Source organism: Neopelma chrysocephalum, unplaced genomic scaffold, assembly GCF_003984885.1.
Source record: "Neopelma chrysocephalum unplaced genomic scaffold, ASM398488v2 Primary Assembly neopelma1_96821, whole genome shotgun sequence".
Lineage (NCBI taxonomy): Eukaryota > Metazoa > Chordata > Aves > Passeriformes > Pipridae > Neopelma > Neopelma chrysocephalum.
In genome coordinates, this window is record NW_020925465.1 from 183,743 (window position 1) to 199,232 (window position 15,490).

General features: G+C 38.9%; 1 protein-coding gene across 1 annotated transcript in view; it reads right to left on the reverse strand.

Moving 5' to 3' along the window:
• The window catches only part of DGKQ (diacylglycerol kinase theta), an 85,387-nt gene that overhangs the window by 33,426 nt on the left and 36,471 nt on the right, over positions 1–15,490 (reverse strand). The window contains exons 4-7 of the mRNA XM_027670267.1: positions 12,831–12,916; positions 12,009–12,134; positions 10,459–10,612; positions 5,870–5,938 (exon numbers count right to left, since the gene is read on the reverse strand). Coding sequence (XP_027526068.1) covers positions 5,870–5,938; positions 10,459–10,612; positions 12,009–12,134; positions 12,831–12,916 — 435 coding nt within the window. The remainder of the gene's footprint in view (positions 1–5,869; positions 5,939–10,458; positions 10,613–12,008; positions 12,135–12,830; positions 12,917–15,490) is intronic.

The following is a 15,490-nucleotide window of genomic DNA, read 5'->3' on the forward strand; positions in this document are numbered from 1 at the left end:
GCACACTGTTGAGTTGCATTCAATTTTTCATCCTCCAGCACCCCAAAGTCCTCCTTGGCAGGGCTGCTCTTGATCCCTTCATCCCCCAGCCTACATTGATACCGGGGGCTGCCCTAGCCCAGGTGCAGCACCTTGCAGTTGTCCCAATTGTTGAACTTCATGAGGTTTGCATATGGGCCCACTCCTCAAGCCCGTCAAGGTCCCTCTGTATGGCACCCCTTCCCTCTGGTGCCTCTGCACCACTCAGCTTGGTGTCATCCACAAACTTACTGAGGGTGCACTCAATCCCACTATTTGTCACTGATGAAGATATTAAACAATCTGGTCCCAGCATAGGCCCTTGAGGCCCATTTGTTACTGTTTTTCTTTTGGACATTGATATGAAAGCACAAAGGGTTTAAGCAGGAAGGAAAACAGCTAAATCCCACACAAAAGCCAAATTGAAGGTCAAAAAAAATTCCTGTCTTTCTACACAGTATCTACAACATCACAGATTTTGAGGCTTCTAGTTGTGCAGGTTTACTTCTGGCCCCTGACAAGAAGAATGACCTTTGGAAGCACAGCTCTAATTTCTTCTTTCCAATATGACTATTCTCTCAGTACTCTTTTGAAAGTAGTTATCTGAAACTTTTTACGTCTGTTTAAGGAAAATAATGACAAAATTTCCATGTGCAATGTACACTCTTTACAGCAATGGAAATGAATAATGCTACTGGAGAAGCATATGTTTGGGACATATGGTATGACACACTGTGACTTTTCAAGTATTTTTGTTAATATGAAAAGTAGTACTACCAGTTGAATTTGGATTTTCAGTTCTCCAATTATCTATGCAGTGGTTGCTTCTGTCAAATTCTTTTTAGTCACCATATAAGGAAGATTTAAATACCATCAACTTTTACTTCTAAAGTACCCTTGAAATTCTACTGCCATTCCATTGAGACTACAGCATGCATCAGAAGATCCACCCCTCTAAACCCTGCTGGATTTATGCCAGACAAAGTGAAAATCTTTTAGAAACAGATTTTTGCCAGAGTGATCACCATGGTAACTGAAGCATAGACAAACTTTAACAAAGACACACTGTGTCCTATGTGACCTCCTTTAGAGCTAACACAACTTGAAAAAACACAGCAAACACTGGTTACTGACAGCACAACTGATGTTCTGAATATGGACTTTAATAACATTATCAAAATCTCCACTGTTATCTCTAGCAATCCAGAGGGTAGACAACCATCTGAGAATAAAAACATTCATCCAAGTTCTAGTACATGTTTTCATTTGAAGTGCCTTTGTAGTCTGCTCTTATGAGATACAAGTTGGCATGAGAGAATCCCTAGCAATTTTAACTGGAGAATTTTTTATGAGCTCTCTGTGTCTTAAGGCCAGTCGAATGTTTCAAAAAGCTGGCTTGACTCTTATATATAAAACTGGTTTACAAGGAGAAGTTTAGATCTACAGAGCAGTAGTAGTGTCCTAAGCTCAAGCACATTCCTTAGCTAAATACACATTTATGCTCAGCCCTGTTTCCTTAAGGTAATCTGGTATCCATCACACAAAACAAAAATCACGTTCAACTTTGTCACTGTCCTCCTCACAAGGGACACTTTTACTGCAACCTGATGAAAGATGGCTTGCTTGCACACAAGCTTCTGGGAACACATTAACAAAAGAACAAACAGCTAAATACTGCAACTAGTCATCTAGAAAGACACTTCCCCACTGACTCAAGAGCACATCCAACACATGTAAGTCAAGGGGTGTCTCATGCCAGTCTGATTTGTCTAACTAGCCTTGGCAAGAAGCTCAACTATAACCACTTCTAAAGTTAGATAAGACTTTTTCTTCCACCTGTTGCAATTTTTAAATATTAGAAAATGATCCAATTACAGACATGAAGTCTACATACCCCTACTTAGTATATATATTAAAAATAACAAACCCAGGCTAATATGCAACAGATGCACATATCAAATTTTGGTATTTAAAGGAGTTACTGCCTGTTTTGAAATACTGACACTTCACTGGTAAGTGTCTTATCTTTTTCTGTTGGATTAGACTACACAGTATCAGGACTTTCTCCTGAAAAACACATTAATTTCTTTCTTACCATGTCATACTGAGCTGAAAATAACCTGTTATTCATGCTTTTCAAGGGGAAAATAACTACGAAAGGTCAACCTCAGGCATAATTTACCAAATTACGGAATTTGATTTTGGAGGCTAAGATACCAAGTCTTCCTGGGAAAAGGATAAACAGCATTTGATGAGTCGAAAGTTCATGTTCCCTTTGACTTCCAAATCCCCACAGACAAGACATGGCTTCTGAAAAGACTTATATGTGGCTTGAGACTGAGACAGGAAAATGATGCAGTCCTGAATATTTTTGCCACTGAAGAAAGCTAGAGGTCTACGCCAAACCTATTGGTGAAAATCACTCTTAAAAGACTAAATTCTAGCAACGCAGCTTAACAGGAACCATTCTTCTAAACAAAACTTCTGTTATCCACATGCTTTCTCCTCTCCTTCTCTACTGCTGCTTCATATTATAACAGCAGACTAACAAATTTTGATTTATTTCAGTATTAGTATTCATAAGCTACAAGGCAGCATTAAGCTTTTTAAGAACTGTGTATTTTTTCTCTTATTGGCCTTGAAGACAGTCTTTCAGAATCCTAGGTTCCTGCTTTCTCCAGCTCTTCATCTTCCAGGGGAGCTATTTGCAGGTGTTTCCCTTCTCTTAACTTGTTTTCATGAGCAGCTCAAATTCCCCTATTTTCAAGACAATATTGAAGCACAAATCTGCATTAACAGCCATCCTCCCATTCTGGTTGCCACTTCTTCACCCTTCTCCTCCTGCTTTTTAGAGCTTCTCCAAGCATCTGCCATATGTATCACCACTCGATCTGGTTTCACCAGCTTCAAATCCACTCAAATCACGTTTCAGAGAAAAATGTGACATGTTCAGTTATCTGTAAGCAGTTAGAGCAGAACACACTGACCCTTTTTATGAAAGCTGAACATTTTCCCAAGTATCTTTACAGGGAAAATCCCTCCCCATATGCTGTCTTTCTTTCTTCCAGAAAACAGTTTGTTCCTGCTTGCAGGTCTACAGCGAAGGTCTCCTCTGCACTGTCAGCAGGTTTGAGACAAGACATAAGCAAGCTCTAAGCCAATGACTTGGGTCTATCTAACACAGAACCATTTTATCTCTCACTTGTCAGGGCAAAACTGAGGCTGTGGAAGGACGTGCTGTGAAACCTATGTTTGCTGGCAACACTGCAGTCCACATTTCTTCCCTCAAAGAGATTCCTCTAAAAACCTCCTCCAGAACGGGTTTTCTCTGGACAGCTGAATTTTGTCCTGCGCAAGACAGACACTCACTGAATCAGACAGTTCACATGGAGCCAGTGGGTGCTGAGAGACTCACAGGGCAGGGAGAGTCCTTTTCCAAACCCGCTCCGTGCGTCTATTAAATCTATGTTTATTTTGTGCTTTTGTTTTCAGTACCTTGGTAGACTAAATTTCATGGTTGATTTAACATACTTAAGCTCCCAAAATTAAGATTTAGATCTTTTAATTTTAGAATTCACTCAACAAGCCTATTACAACAGCAAAGAAACAAAAGGGAATGCAGACCACTAATTCAAATCTTCTTCCAGTATTAGTCTACAGGCTTTGCACCCATTTCTACTGGCTTCTTTCCTATGGAAAAAGCGTGTCTTTACATATCAATATTATTCAATTTCTTCTGACTTGTTTTTCACTATTTTTAAAAATATACACCCCTAAAACACAAAGAGCTGGAATTAAGAAAAGCTACAATATTCTGGAATATAACTGAGTTCAGACACTCCCGAGGGAGAGCATGGTAACATCACAAAAGATGTGGCAAAGGTACTGAGTCAACACACAGAAACTAATGAGAAGCTTCTTCTTGACTCCTATTATACAAATGTAACAAAATTTATAATATTTATTATCTAGAGACAGGTGGAAGAGGTCCAGCCCACTACAACCACTCATGTTTAATTTGACAGGCTATGACTTTACACACACAGAGAGGCACAAAAGCACAATAGCTAGAAGGTGACCCCTAATAACTTTATAATGTAAGTTATCAGAGAAATCATGTCCTGAGCTGACTCAACGTCCTCAATCCCATGGTCTGGGGGTGGCACTCCCCAGATGAGTCCACAGGGGAAGTTCTGGGGGTCACCTCACTGACCAAGGAGGTTCCTCAGGTGGTAGGGCTATCTGAGATGCCTGTGAAAAGCATTCTGGTGCGGTATTAAGAGTTGCTAGGGAAAATTTAGGAGAGGAACCAAAGGCACGGGAAATGAGAGATCAAGGTGGTTTGGGAAAGAAGTATGGGAAAATACTGAGATAAGGAGATAAAGGAAGCTGGTCACATTTAAAGAGTTTGCTCACTGGTACTGCATGGCCATGCCTTGCATCTGATCACCACAGTCTGTCCTGTCTTATTATTAAATGCTATTTCTGACTCTTTTTGTCTGTGTGGTTATTATTGAGCTTTCTAAATCATAGCAAAGTTACTGGGCTCTACATTGTTTAATGTTTTGTGAAAACGCATTAAGGGGAAGCAATATTTTTAATGCCACTGTTCTATTTAAAGCACAAGTAATGGCTTTACACAAGCCTTGAAAATTTACCATCTACTGCTGCTTTCTCCAGTCCAAAGACAGACAGTGTATATGAACAAATGACATACTGAAGTTTGTATCCTCCCCCAAATTTTCACATCTTTCCCCTTCTTTTGGGAAGCCTAAACTAAAGCTGAACTGGCCTGTACTAGTACTTTCAATCAATCCAGCTGAATATCTGGATACTTAATTTGCTCTCTTCAACAGTCAATAGGGAAATAGGCTTAGTTGTTGAAATGTCAAAGTCCTCACCCTCAACCACTTAAGCCACTCAAAACACTGGAAAAAGTGAAAGTTTCTTAGATAAACTGCAGTTAGTCAGAGCCTTTTCCCACAACAAGGAAGCATGGTGGTGAATCATTACTTAGAATCATTAAGAGACACCGGTTTCAAATTTTAAAAAGTCAAATAAGAGGATGCTTGAGATGACTTCTATAACTGAATTAGTTACTGAGCTGAATTTTTTTTAAATCCAGATAGCATTTGCACAATTAGCCTCCTAATTTTGTAAGACCTTTAGGATTAAAAAAAATGAATTAATATTTATTGATTTGAAATTTCCTTTTTTACAACAATCCATGCAGCTACATTAGGTAGCAAGCACCATGTTGTTCTAGTTACCAATATGTATATGGGGGCAGGATGCCCTTAAATTGTGGTTTTACTTCATTTCCTGAAAACTAGGAGTTTGGCTGATACTAACCCCAGGCAGCTCAGCAGAGTTGTTTAAGACTTTAACCAAACAGGAAGCAACTAGCCCATCTCAATCCTGATTACTGCAACATGCCCAACCAAAAAAAAAAAAAAAATCCACCTGGTGTCTTTAGTAAGATTTGGATCCAGTAATTCTAAAAGCAAAAGGCTTTGCAAAGACATGCTGTCTGCCCTTTAAATTAGTTGCTTATCTCTATAGATTGTTAACATCACGTTTTCTTTCTTTGGTTACCAAGGTGAGAGAAATTACTTCTTTGTCAGGATAATGAACAGATTATCAATTATGCCCATCTACCAGTTGAAAATAGCAGTAAGATATTTGTAAGGCCTTGGATAAATGTCTTAGACTAAAACTCTGGACCTCAAATTAAAACCTAGCATTAGAAAAATAGGCATTTAATATTTTGTCATAAGGCAATACAAGTTAAGATCATATGAATAAGGACTGGAATGGGTGACTATTCACCACTTACTAAAATTGTGCTTACTTGAATCTGTTGAAATTTGGACATCTTTTGCTGATCCCTGTGTTGAACCATCAACATCATCATCTTCATCTGTGAAAACAGAAACATTTAAAGAAAGGATTCCTGTTAATTTGAACTACAGGGGAGGGAAAAAGTGCTTGTCATTTAAAGGCAATTTCCACCAAACAAGCTAGCATAAAAGGATCCAGACAGAAAAGCACACTTTCTTTTTCTACCTATAGTAATTAATACAGTAAAAACAGCATTGAAAAACCCAAATCTGCATTGTCATGTAACTACAGTGAAGGCACACCTGAGATCCTTCTATGATTAGCTTTAATATTGCAACTACTGCATTTCATCCCTTTCTAAAGCTGCAATGTTTATCTACGATTGAAGTATATATGGTTTCCATTAAGTTTTCAATCACCAAATCAATCCAGGAACTGCAGTAACAGCCTTAAAGTCAGAAATACAGGTGTAAGTAATTTCCACAACTGAAAAACAAATTTGCAGACACACAAAGAGGAAGAAATTGCTGCTCTCCAGAAGAGGATTTTGACAGCAACTGATCACTCTCACTGAAAGCTGGGAGCTAACTTGTCAGCTAATAATGCACCCTGTAAAACTACACATAAAACGCTAAGATTACAATAAATGCTATGAACATTTAGATTTTCTTCTGTGAAGGTAACATGCTGACTACACACTCATTACTGACACTCAGGGCAATACAATAAGGCCAGCAGAAATCCAAACATTATCAATTTTTCTTCTCTAAGGGTAACAGTAGTGTGCAACACAAGTCAACTTGGTGTGCTCATCATATAATGGTATTACCCACACCCACTGAAACTCCCAGTCAGTCTTGATTCGGATGCAGGCAAAGCTCTCAAAAGATATAAGGCAGGCAACACCCTTATAAAAATTATGCCTTGCAGCTGAGGGAGAAAGCAGGAAATCAAAGCACAAAACAAGAATGAAATAATAAAATCAAATCAGTAAAGACAGATCTTCAGTTCAAAAGAGGTACTGGGGAAGTCAAAATCCCAAAGCAGGGAAACCTTCAAAGAACCAGAATCACAGCATGTCAAGAAGGTTGCTAGGCAGGAGTCCTAAACTTGACACCAGGTAACTTACTGAACATTTGTGTATTGCTTTAAATGACTGCAAGAAAGACCAATAATAATGCTTTTGGGCTGGGGTTTTTAAAATAGAAAAGAAGTGTTGAAATACTTCCCTGTTACAGCTGACAAACAGATCAAGTTTCAAATTGGAGAGAAATTTAGACAGTATGGGCTTGAAATACCCTGAAAGAAAAGGAAGCTGAATTCCTTCTTGAATTTCACTTCAGACAAAATCAGGTTAAAAAAAGAGTAAGTAAATACAACAATAAGAAATCACTGCTCCTGATTGCTCCCAACCCTCTTCTCAGTTTAGATGGGAAGAAGCTGACATGTTTTATTACACTGTCTCCTTCAGTCAGGATAGTAGGGATATGTATACTAACAGCATCTTGAAACTATTCCAGTGAAGTTCAATGACTTATTTTGAAATTCATTAAGATGGGAGTCAGTTGTAGGAAGGGGAGATAACTACCATTGCTTCCCCTGGTAGTTCAAGAGTTTTGAAAAGCCTCTTACAGCATAGAGATGCTGGACATGAAGCTCAGCATTTATGCAGTGGCAAAAGCAATCTGGACAAATGGTCCCCAGCAGGTCAAAGATGATGTATGTGCTCATTCACTGCATGGGACAAGGCAACTGGCACTTCCTGAACACCATCGTGGCAAGAGCTATGCCTGCAGCAGTTAACTCGTCCAGGCAGCTGTGAACACTTGTTTGGTACCTTGGACTGGTCTTTTCAGGATAATCTGAGTGATGTCCTCCGTCAGCTGTGGCAACAGAAGAGCACCCTCTCAGCATGCCCATTCTGAACACGAGAACTTCTGAACAAGTGTGCTTCCACAACAGGTCTCACAGAAGTGCTAATTATTCTCCAACAGAGGAGCACCTTGCTCCCCTGAAACATCCCTAACAGGCACATAATCTTTAATGAGATCTGCGATTTGCCACCCAGAGCCTGTGCCTTCACTTGGAGAAGCAGCAGCAATTCCCAGGGCAGCTGTCCTGAGCTGTTTCATGCTCAAAGGAGCATCAAATACATCCTAACAGAGTCTTAGGGATCTGCTGGACTCATGACACATCTCACTAACTCAGCACATGTCAGGAGCTAGAGGGTTTTTGGAAGAAAATGCAGGTTTGTTCTGTGAACACGGGTAACAAGAAGGACCACAAGGCCAGAGCACTGAGTTTCCTTGACACAGATGATGTGAGAATTAGTTTAAGGCAATTCTTGGCTCTGCCTTTGAGGAAGAATCTGGGCAGAGAAAAAGACCATATAGCGATGTATTTGGTGATTTTGGTGGGGACCTGCAGACACCTGATTTCCAGCAGATGACTGAGAATGGCAAAACTCCAGCAAGGCTCAGTAGGACGTGAATGGTGTAAAGGAGTCACATATGAAGACACCAGACCGGTAGATGTACATTCAGGACCTAGGTGTTAAACCAAGCATCACATACCATCATCAGGTAAGGAAAAACAGAACAAAACACTTTATGCACAGCACACTGCAAGGCAGGTACCACACCACAAATATCACTCTTCATGCCTTGTGTTGAATCACAGCTGTGGCCCACTGACCATGATGAAAACAAAGATGTCAAGTGCTGGGGGCAGCCACCAAATTCACGTGTGTGCCATGGATCAGCAGCAGGAGGAAACGGGAGCATCCACATGGCTCAGCCCCTGCTCCCCCGGGTATCAGCAGCTGCTCCCTCCTGGGAGGCTGCTGCCCACTGGATGACGGGGAGCTGAGCCCAAGGGGCAGAAATTTTCACAGGCCACAGAGAAGAGATCTCGTGTTACAAAAGAGATTTTTCAGGGTGTTGCTGTATTATAACTGTGTTATATGCAGGGTGAGGATTATAAAAACGCATTGTGGCTTTCCAAATATGGTGGGGTTTATTTGCTTTGGTTTTTTTCCTTCATATCATATTAAATCACTGGAAATGGCACAAATTAAGCTAGTGAATACTTCTCCATCCCTATGTATCTGCTTCTGACCACCAGTTAATGGCGGCATTCTCTCAATTCAAATTACAAGACACACATTTTGACTAAAGAAATACAAAAAAATATTATTACTTTAAAAAACCTTGAATATAGATAACATAATCTCACATACTTAGCATGTAGCTAAAGTCCTGAAATGGAAAACCTTCTTCCATCACTTAAAGTACTGAAGAAAGGGACTAGAAGGTGCTGCTATAACTTGGGTTCTTTCACTCAAGAAGCTCTGTATGAAATTGTTACTTAGAGGTGATTTAAAAATCAAAAAGTGAGAAAGTTTAATTCTGACATATTAAAAGAGCATACTACTGTTTAAAAGATAAACTCAGTTAACGTCAGAAAAATCATACCGAAAGACTATTTAAAGGGTTTGTGATTAACTTTTGTTAGTAATAGTAACACATCTCTATCTTCACTTAAGCTTTGGGACACTTGCGAAATATCTTACAATAGACCTGAATCAAAGTTCAAAATGAGTCTTCCAGCTAAATGAAGCCCATCCAGACTGTTTATTTCTGTTATTTCTTATGTTGGAAGCATTAAAACTCCATGACTTTCAAGTGGGTGCTGTACTTCACCTTCTCCCACTAGCAAGCAAATTCACTAACAAGAAAAATAAGTCACTGAAAAAAACCAATCCACAAAACCAAGCTAATGCCTCCTCTCTCCCTGGGCACTTTGGTAGGTCCATTCAGTGTATCTGGGTCATGCAGACCCAGGGTCATGCAGTTTATGCAGTAACAGGACTCCTGCTATAGCTTCTGCACATGAGAACACATGGCTCTTGCCAGCAATCAGCTCCCCTCCCCAAAACCAAACCTACGTGTTCCAAGCAGAAAGTTCAAGAGCAACCTGTCAGGTTGAGAAAAGTGCAGTTGAAAATATTTAATTTTTGTGAGCTATATTTTGCCTGCCTTTTATTTCCTTTCCTATTGTATTTAGGCACAAAAAAAAAAGGCTTTACAAGAGCATAATAGCCAAAATATACATTGGAAAATACTTCAGTAACTGGAAAATACTTAAAAAAAATTCTCTTGTTCTTAAAGAGCTGTTAAACATTCACTCTAGATGGCAGCAGAACATTACCCTGGCTAGACATATGATTCCATTTCAGCACAAAGATCTCAAAAGGACAGATGCTTAATTCAAGAGACAAGTCAAAATATCCGTATGCATGATATGACAAATAAGCGTAGCAATGATAACACACCACAAATTTTTCGATTTTAGCTTTTCCGTTTCTGTGCACTTAATGTTTCAAGAACAGTTACCAAATTGCCCTGCACCAGTAAAGAGAAGTTTCTGCTTTTTGCACACAGTGTGCACTTCAAAACCTCTAACCTGTCCCATAAATAGCAAGAAGTTATAGTAATGCCACAAAAGCCAGTAAGAATTAGCAATAATATGCTTCAGTGAATTACAACACTAGGTTAAAAATACTCATCAATTAGTTGCACTCAACGTTGAAATTTTTACCTGATTCTGTTTGCAAATTTTCCGATATTCGAAAACAGTGCAATTTGCTGAAGTTGCGAGAAAATAACTGCACACAACTTGGAGGAAGAATCATATTCCTTAATCTTCCAAAGGTACATTCTGGTGTGACAATTATGTAGCAAGCAGCATGAGCCTATAAATAACAGCATCAGTTAAGGACTTAAGTGATACACAAAGAAAGCAAATCTGTTTATAACAAAATATGACTGGAATTGCATAACTCAGGTTAGGACATACATAGATCTTTTGTTAATCACTTTCATGAAATGAATGGCTCATTTTTTAACCCTAGATTTTCATTTGTTCATTTCAGTTTTTATATAACCAACAGTGGGAAGTCTTAATATGTGAAGAACTTTCAAGGATCACAAACCTGGTCTATAAAAAACTAAAGGTTTTTATACAGCAATATGGAGAAGTTTAAAGTTTTGGTCTCAAACTCTGAATCTTCCATTCCATATAGATATTTACTGGGGCAAATGGGAAAGGTACACAGGTTAAATTGAATAGCTTGAAAGTAGCAGTATCCTCTTACCCACTTGCAGATTCAGAGAGAACAGTGTTTTAAGTTTTATTCCAAAATGTGACTGGCTGGTTTCTGCCTTTATACTGCTGCAAGATCTTCTGCCATTATTGAATACACTTAGCTCTGTATCTATGGCCATATAGCATGTTACATTTGTTAGATTCTTCTCAAAGAGAGTCCCTCCCACCTTGGAAATTACGAACCAGATTAAAATACAAATCCCACAACATAAAAAAAAATATTCAAATCATACCTGAAATACTGAATAACCTCAGAGTTTTATTTTAAATTATAATTATATAGAGTACCTCATCTTGCATTAAGTGTCAAATTAATGATATATTACATACACTTTTCAGTTCCCACCTCATCAGGTGTTACTTTGCACTTTCATCATATTTTAACACGAGGTGGCATTAAGTGGATGTGCCAATTGTTATCTACACAGCACACTGTGTATCAGTATGTGAAAACCTGTGGCTTCCATGAAGATTATTGAAGTGCACCATCACCTTGCACAGGAAATAGATATATGTCACATGAGTGGAAAAACACAGAAACTGATACTGACAACTCAAAAAAATCCCAACCACACAGACAAAGACCTATTCTATACTGAAATATGAGTAAACATATCAGAATGGTAAGTCTTTTCTTTGACCTTGCAGAATTTACGTGACTTGAAAGAAATTCTGATTTAACACAGAAAAAGTGACTTCAGGCTTCTAAGCACAAATCCATATTGATTAGCCCCTGCTAAATTTTAATTCCATTGGATTTACATAAAACTTAACTGCAACTTTGAGAGTTGCTCATTAAAATGACTGTGAGGAAGATTTTCCATCGAACACATAAATATATATATTTATATAAATTAAGTGTATTTACAAAGTGTACATAAAATATATTCATACAGTGTACAAATAAATTGTATCAAGTGTTTAAACAAGCACATGCACCTATATATATGGTTCCCACAAATATATGCAGCAGCACAACATACCAGGATGCCACACCATTCACATCTCATGCCAGAGAGCACCTCAGAAGACCCACAGGTTTTCTTGCAAACTTCACAACGAGCACTTGAAGAAAGGTTTCCCTCTCTCCAGTGATGGTGGTAAGTATCCTGAGGGAACACATCATGACTTAGCATTACATCAAACAGAAACAGAAGCATCTTCAATCCAAGTTTAAAATCAGCAACTCAAACAGCTCTGAAGAAACAGTAACACAGACTAGGACATTAAGTTTTTCTCAAGATAAATATGAATCTGAACAAATCTTACATTTTGCCAAAAGAAGTTTGTTAACACTATCAGAAGCTTATCACAGTGTTTTTTCTTCCTAAGCCACTAAAAAAAAAATCCTTTAAAAAAAATCCTGAAATATTCATTATTTTGCAATATGTTACTGTAGGAAGGTAAGAAACTAGGCAGTCTTGCCTTGGTCAGACTGCAGGAGAAGATAATGTTTGCCAGGGATGCAGTGCAGCCAAGAGCTCAACACAGAGAAAAAAAGAGTTCCATGCCAGCTTCTGCAGTGCAAATTTTAACAGAAGATGTTTAACTTTTTTTTAATTTTTAATTGGGACATTGTATACATTGCACAGACTTTTCAGCAAGGGTTCAAAAGCATCGTGAATATATCAGCATTTAAGTTCATTTCACTGTCTGTGAGACATTCTGAAACCATACATTTCCTTTGCCTGCCAATAAAAGTGCATTGATATCTGGCAGCATGTGAAAGACTCCCCCTCCTCTAGTCCAGGTTTTCACACCAAAAATGCATGACCGCTTTGCCCTGCAGAGGCATCTGCACTTACGTGGTCCAGGTGCCCATCCTGGTGACACTGCCGGCAGTCACTGCAAGCAAACAGGATACAGTCTGTGTGCACATGTAGCTCACAAACTAAAAGCATAAAAACAAGAAAACTTCCTTAGGCTGGAAACCACAGGGTTTTCCGCATCTCCTTCCTCCCTCCCTCATGGCCTCCATCCCTCCAATACTCCTCCACTTTTTCATACCATACTTTCTCTCCTTCATGCTCTTTACATTCAGCAAAGATAGACAATAAAGAAGTTTATCAGCATTGTCCTGTGTGTTGCTCCACTTGCTCTGTGTTAAAAACATGTAGCAAGCATAAGGAAAGGCTGAGCTAATTTTGCACATAAGAAGCACTTGTCATATTTCCTCCAATACAGCAAGTTAAATTTGTACAACTGCTTGGCTTTGTCTTGCAGATTCACAGGAACTGCTGCCTACTCCAATACAATTGTGCCTGAAGACTACTTTGATTTAACCAAATCCAAAAAAACCACCAAATGATAGAAGCATTAACAGAATTATCTTTCTGCATCCAAATATCATCACGTCCTGACTACAAAACAATGGTCTTCCTGAATCAATACTCCGCTCCCTATAGAAAGCCTTTTCTAAGCCCTGCTGCAGAGCAGGCAAGCACTTGATCAAAGAGTTCAAAGCAGCAGATGCTTTTCTGCTCTCCACCCCTGGAGCTGTTAGGAGCACAAGGAAACAAAAGACAAGATGTGTTTTAGTACCAGCCCCAGCAAAGCAAGGGGCATGGCACCAAAAGAGCAGGAAGGCTGTAGCCATCTTTCCTGCTCACAGCCATGGTCCAGGGGAGACACATCAGAGGTGAGATCAGCCATGGACCCACATGGCAAGTCTGCACCAGCACGGACTTGCTGTGTTTATGAAGTGAGATGACATCAGAACATGCAGAATGACTGGAGAATGTCAATCCCAGGGAGACTGCAACAGCCAGAAAGCATGTTTTACTGAGGAAATAAATCCTTTTTATTGAGAGATGATGCTCAATCCATTTAATTTTAGACATGACCCAAATAAACAGGTATATTAATCTCAGATAATTGTCCAAAGTATGTCTGTAAACACCATTTAATCACTGTTTCATTGTCATGGAAAGGAAATAATTTTTTCAGAGCACTCTCCTAAGCATTGTCTCCCAAAATACGTGTTAGATACTACGGGCGCTGAAAGAAAACGGAACTGCAGACACACAGAGTTCGATTTCGGGACTTGTCCACTGATCATTTTTCGGTGTTCCCATTTTATTCAAATCCCCTCGTAAACAGCACCTTGTGTTTTTCTTTTAATTAACCGGAATTCCCAGGATCATCCTAAACCAGTGCCTCGATCCCACACGTTCACCTCACATCACAGGGTGGCTGTGCTCAGCCACGAGAGAAAAACACATGCCATCATGCAGACAGTTCAGAGTGGTTTTCAACTTTGAGAAACACAACATTCTCTCTTTCAAAGCACTTAGCCAAGGTCAATCCTCCCTTTTGACTCCGATTAACTAAATGCAGGTGCAGAGTGACTCAGCTTGTTCCCACAGACACTGTAGGTGGAAGAAGTTTTAGAGAATCTTATAAAGGTTTAGGCAAGTTTTGGTTTTAAAATAATTTCATTATCTAAAAGCTGACTGGAAATATCAGATGTGAAATAAAAGAATCTGCAGCTACGCTACAAAGGTCGACTTACTGAAAAAATAATACTAAAAGATCTCAATACAAAGCTTCATTACTGCCAGTTAGGAAGGTTCTTTATGGACCTCATAGACAGAGATGGATAAAAAAGATTCTCCTGCAGCTGATTTGTAAATACTTGTGTATACAAGTGTTCTGGGAAGGCATCTGATTTTTCATTAAGTAAATGAAAGCAAGAGACAAGCATCAAATTCTTAAAATATTTTTTCTGTTCTGGTCAAACAGGTTATTTCTCCAAGTATATTAAAAAAATATGAAAACTGTAACCTGATGATTGGAATACAGCAACTGCACACATTAACCACATTATCTGACAATATCTTGAAAACAGTATTAAATAAAATAGAGAATAATACGTTATTTTGTAATCACTCTCCGGACTCTAGAAAAGGTGATCACAACTAATACTGTCTTTTTCTAAGACCACAGAAGATCATAATTTACCACCACACCAAAGCAGACTCTTGACCAAGTCAATCACAAACTTTCACATACAGCTGCCCACATCATGTGTCTTCGCTGCACTCAAGAACTTTTATATAAGCTGTGACAGTCCCTCCTTCACTCACATTTCTCCATATATTCCCGTTAGATATAACAGGAATATTTTACCATTTTGCCAGTTCAACTACCAGGCAAGCTAGATGCTTTGAGTCATATCCTTGATAATAGTAAAAGTATCTGTAGACCAAGTTACAGCTTCAAGAAACTAACAAAAGCATTGGGTTTTTTGTTGTTAATTCTGCTAGCTCAGGCACACTCTTCCCTTTGGTATGCTCTGTAAGAAGACAGAGGGATTTTTACCCTTAGTTTAATTCACATCTGTTGCTCCTAACACCAACCTGAACTCAGAACTAATAAGAAATGTGTTCACGTAAATGGCAAGAATGTCTCAGGAGTTAATCCCTTCCCCAGCTATCCTGCTATGGGAAAGATGCAGTTTTTGAAT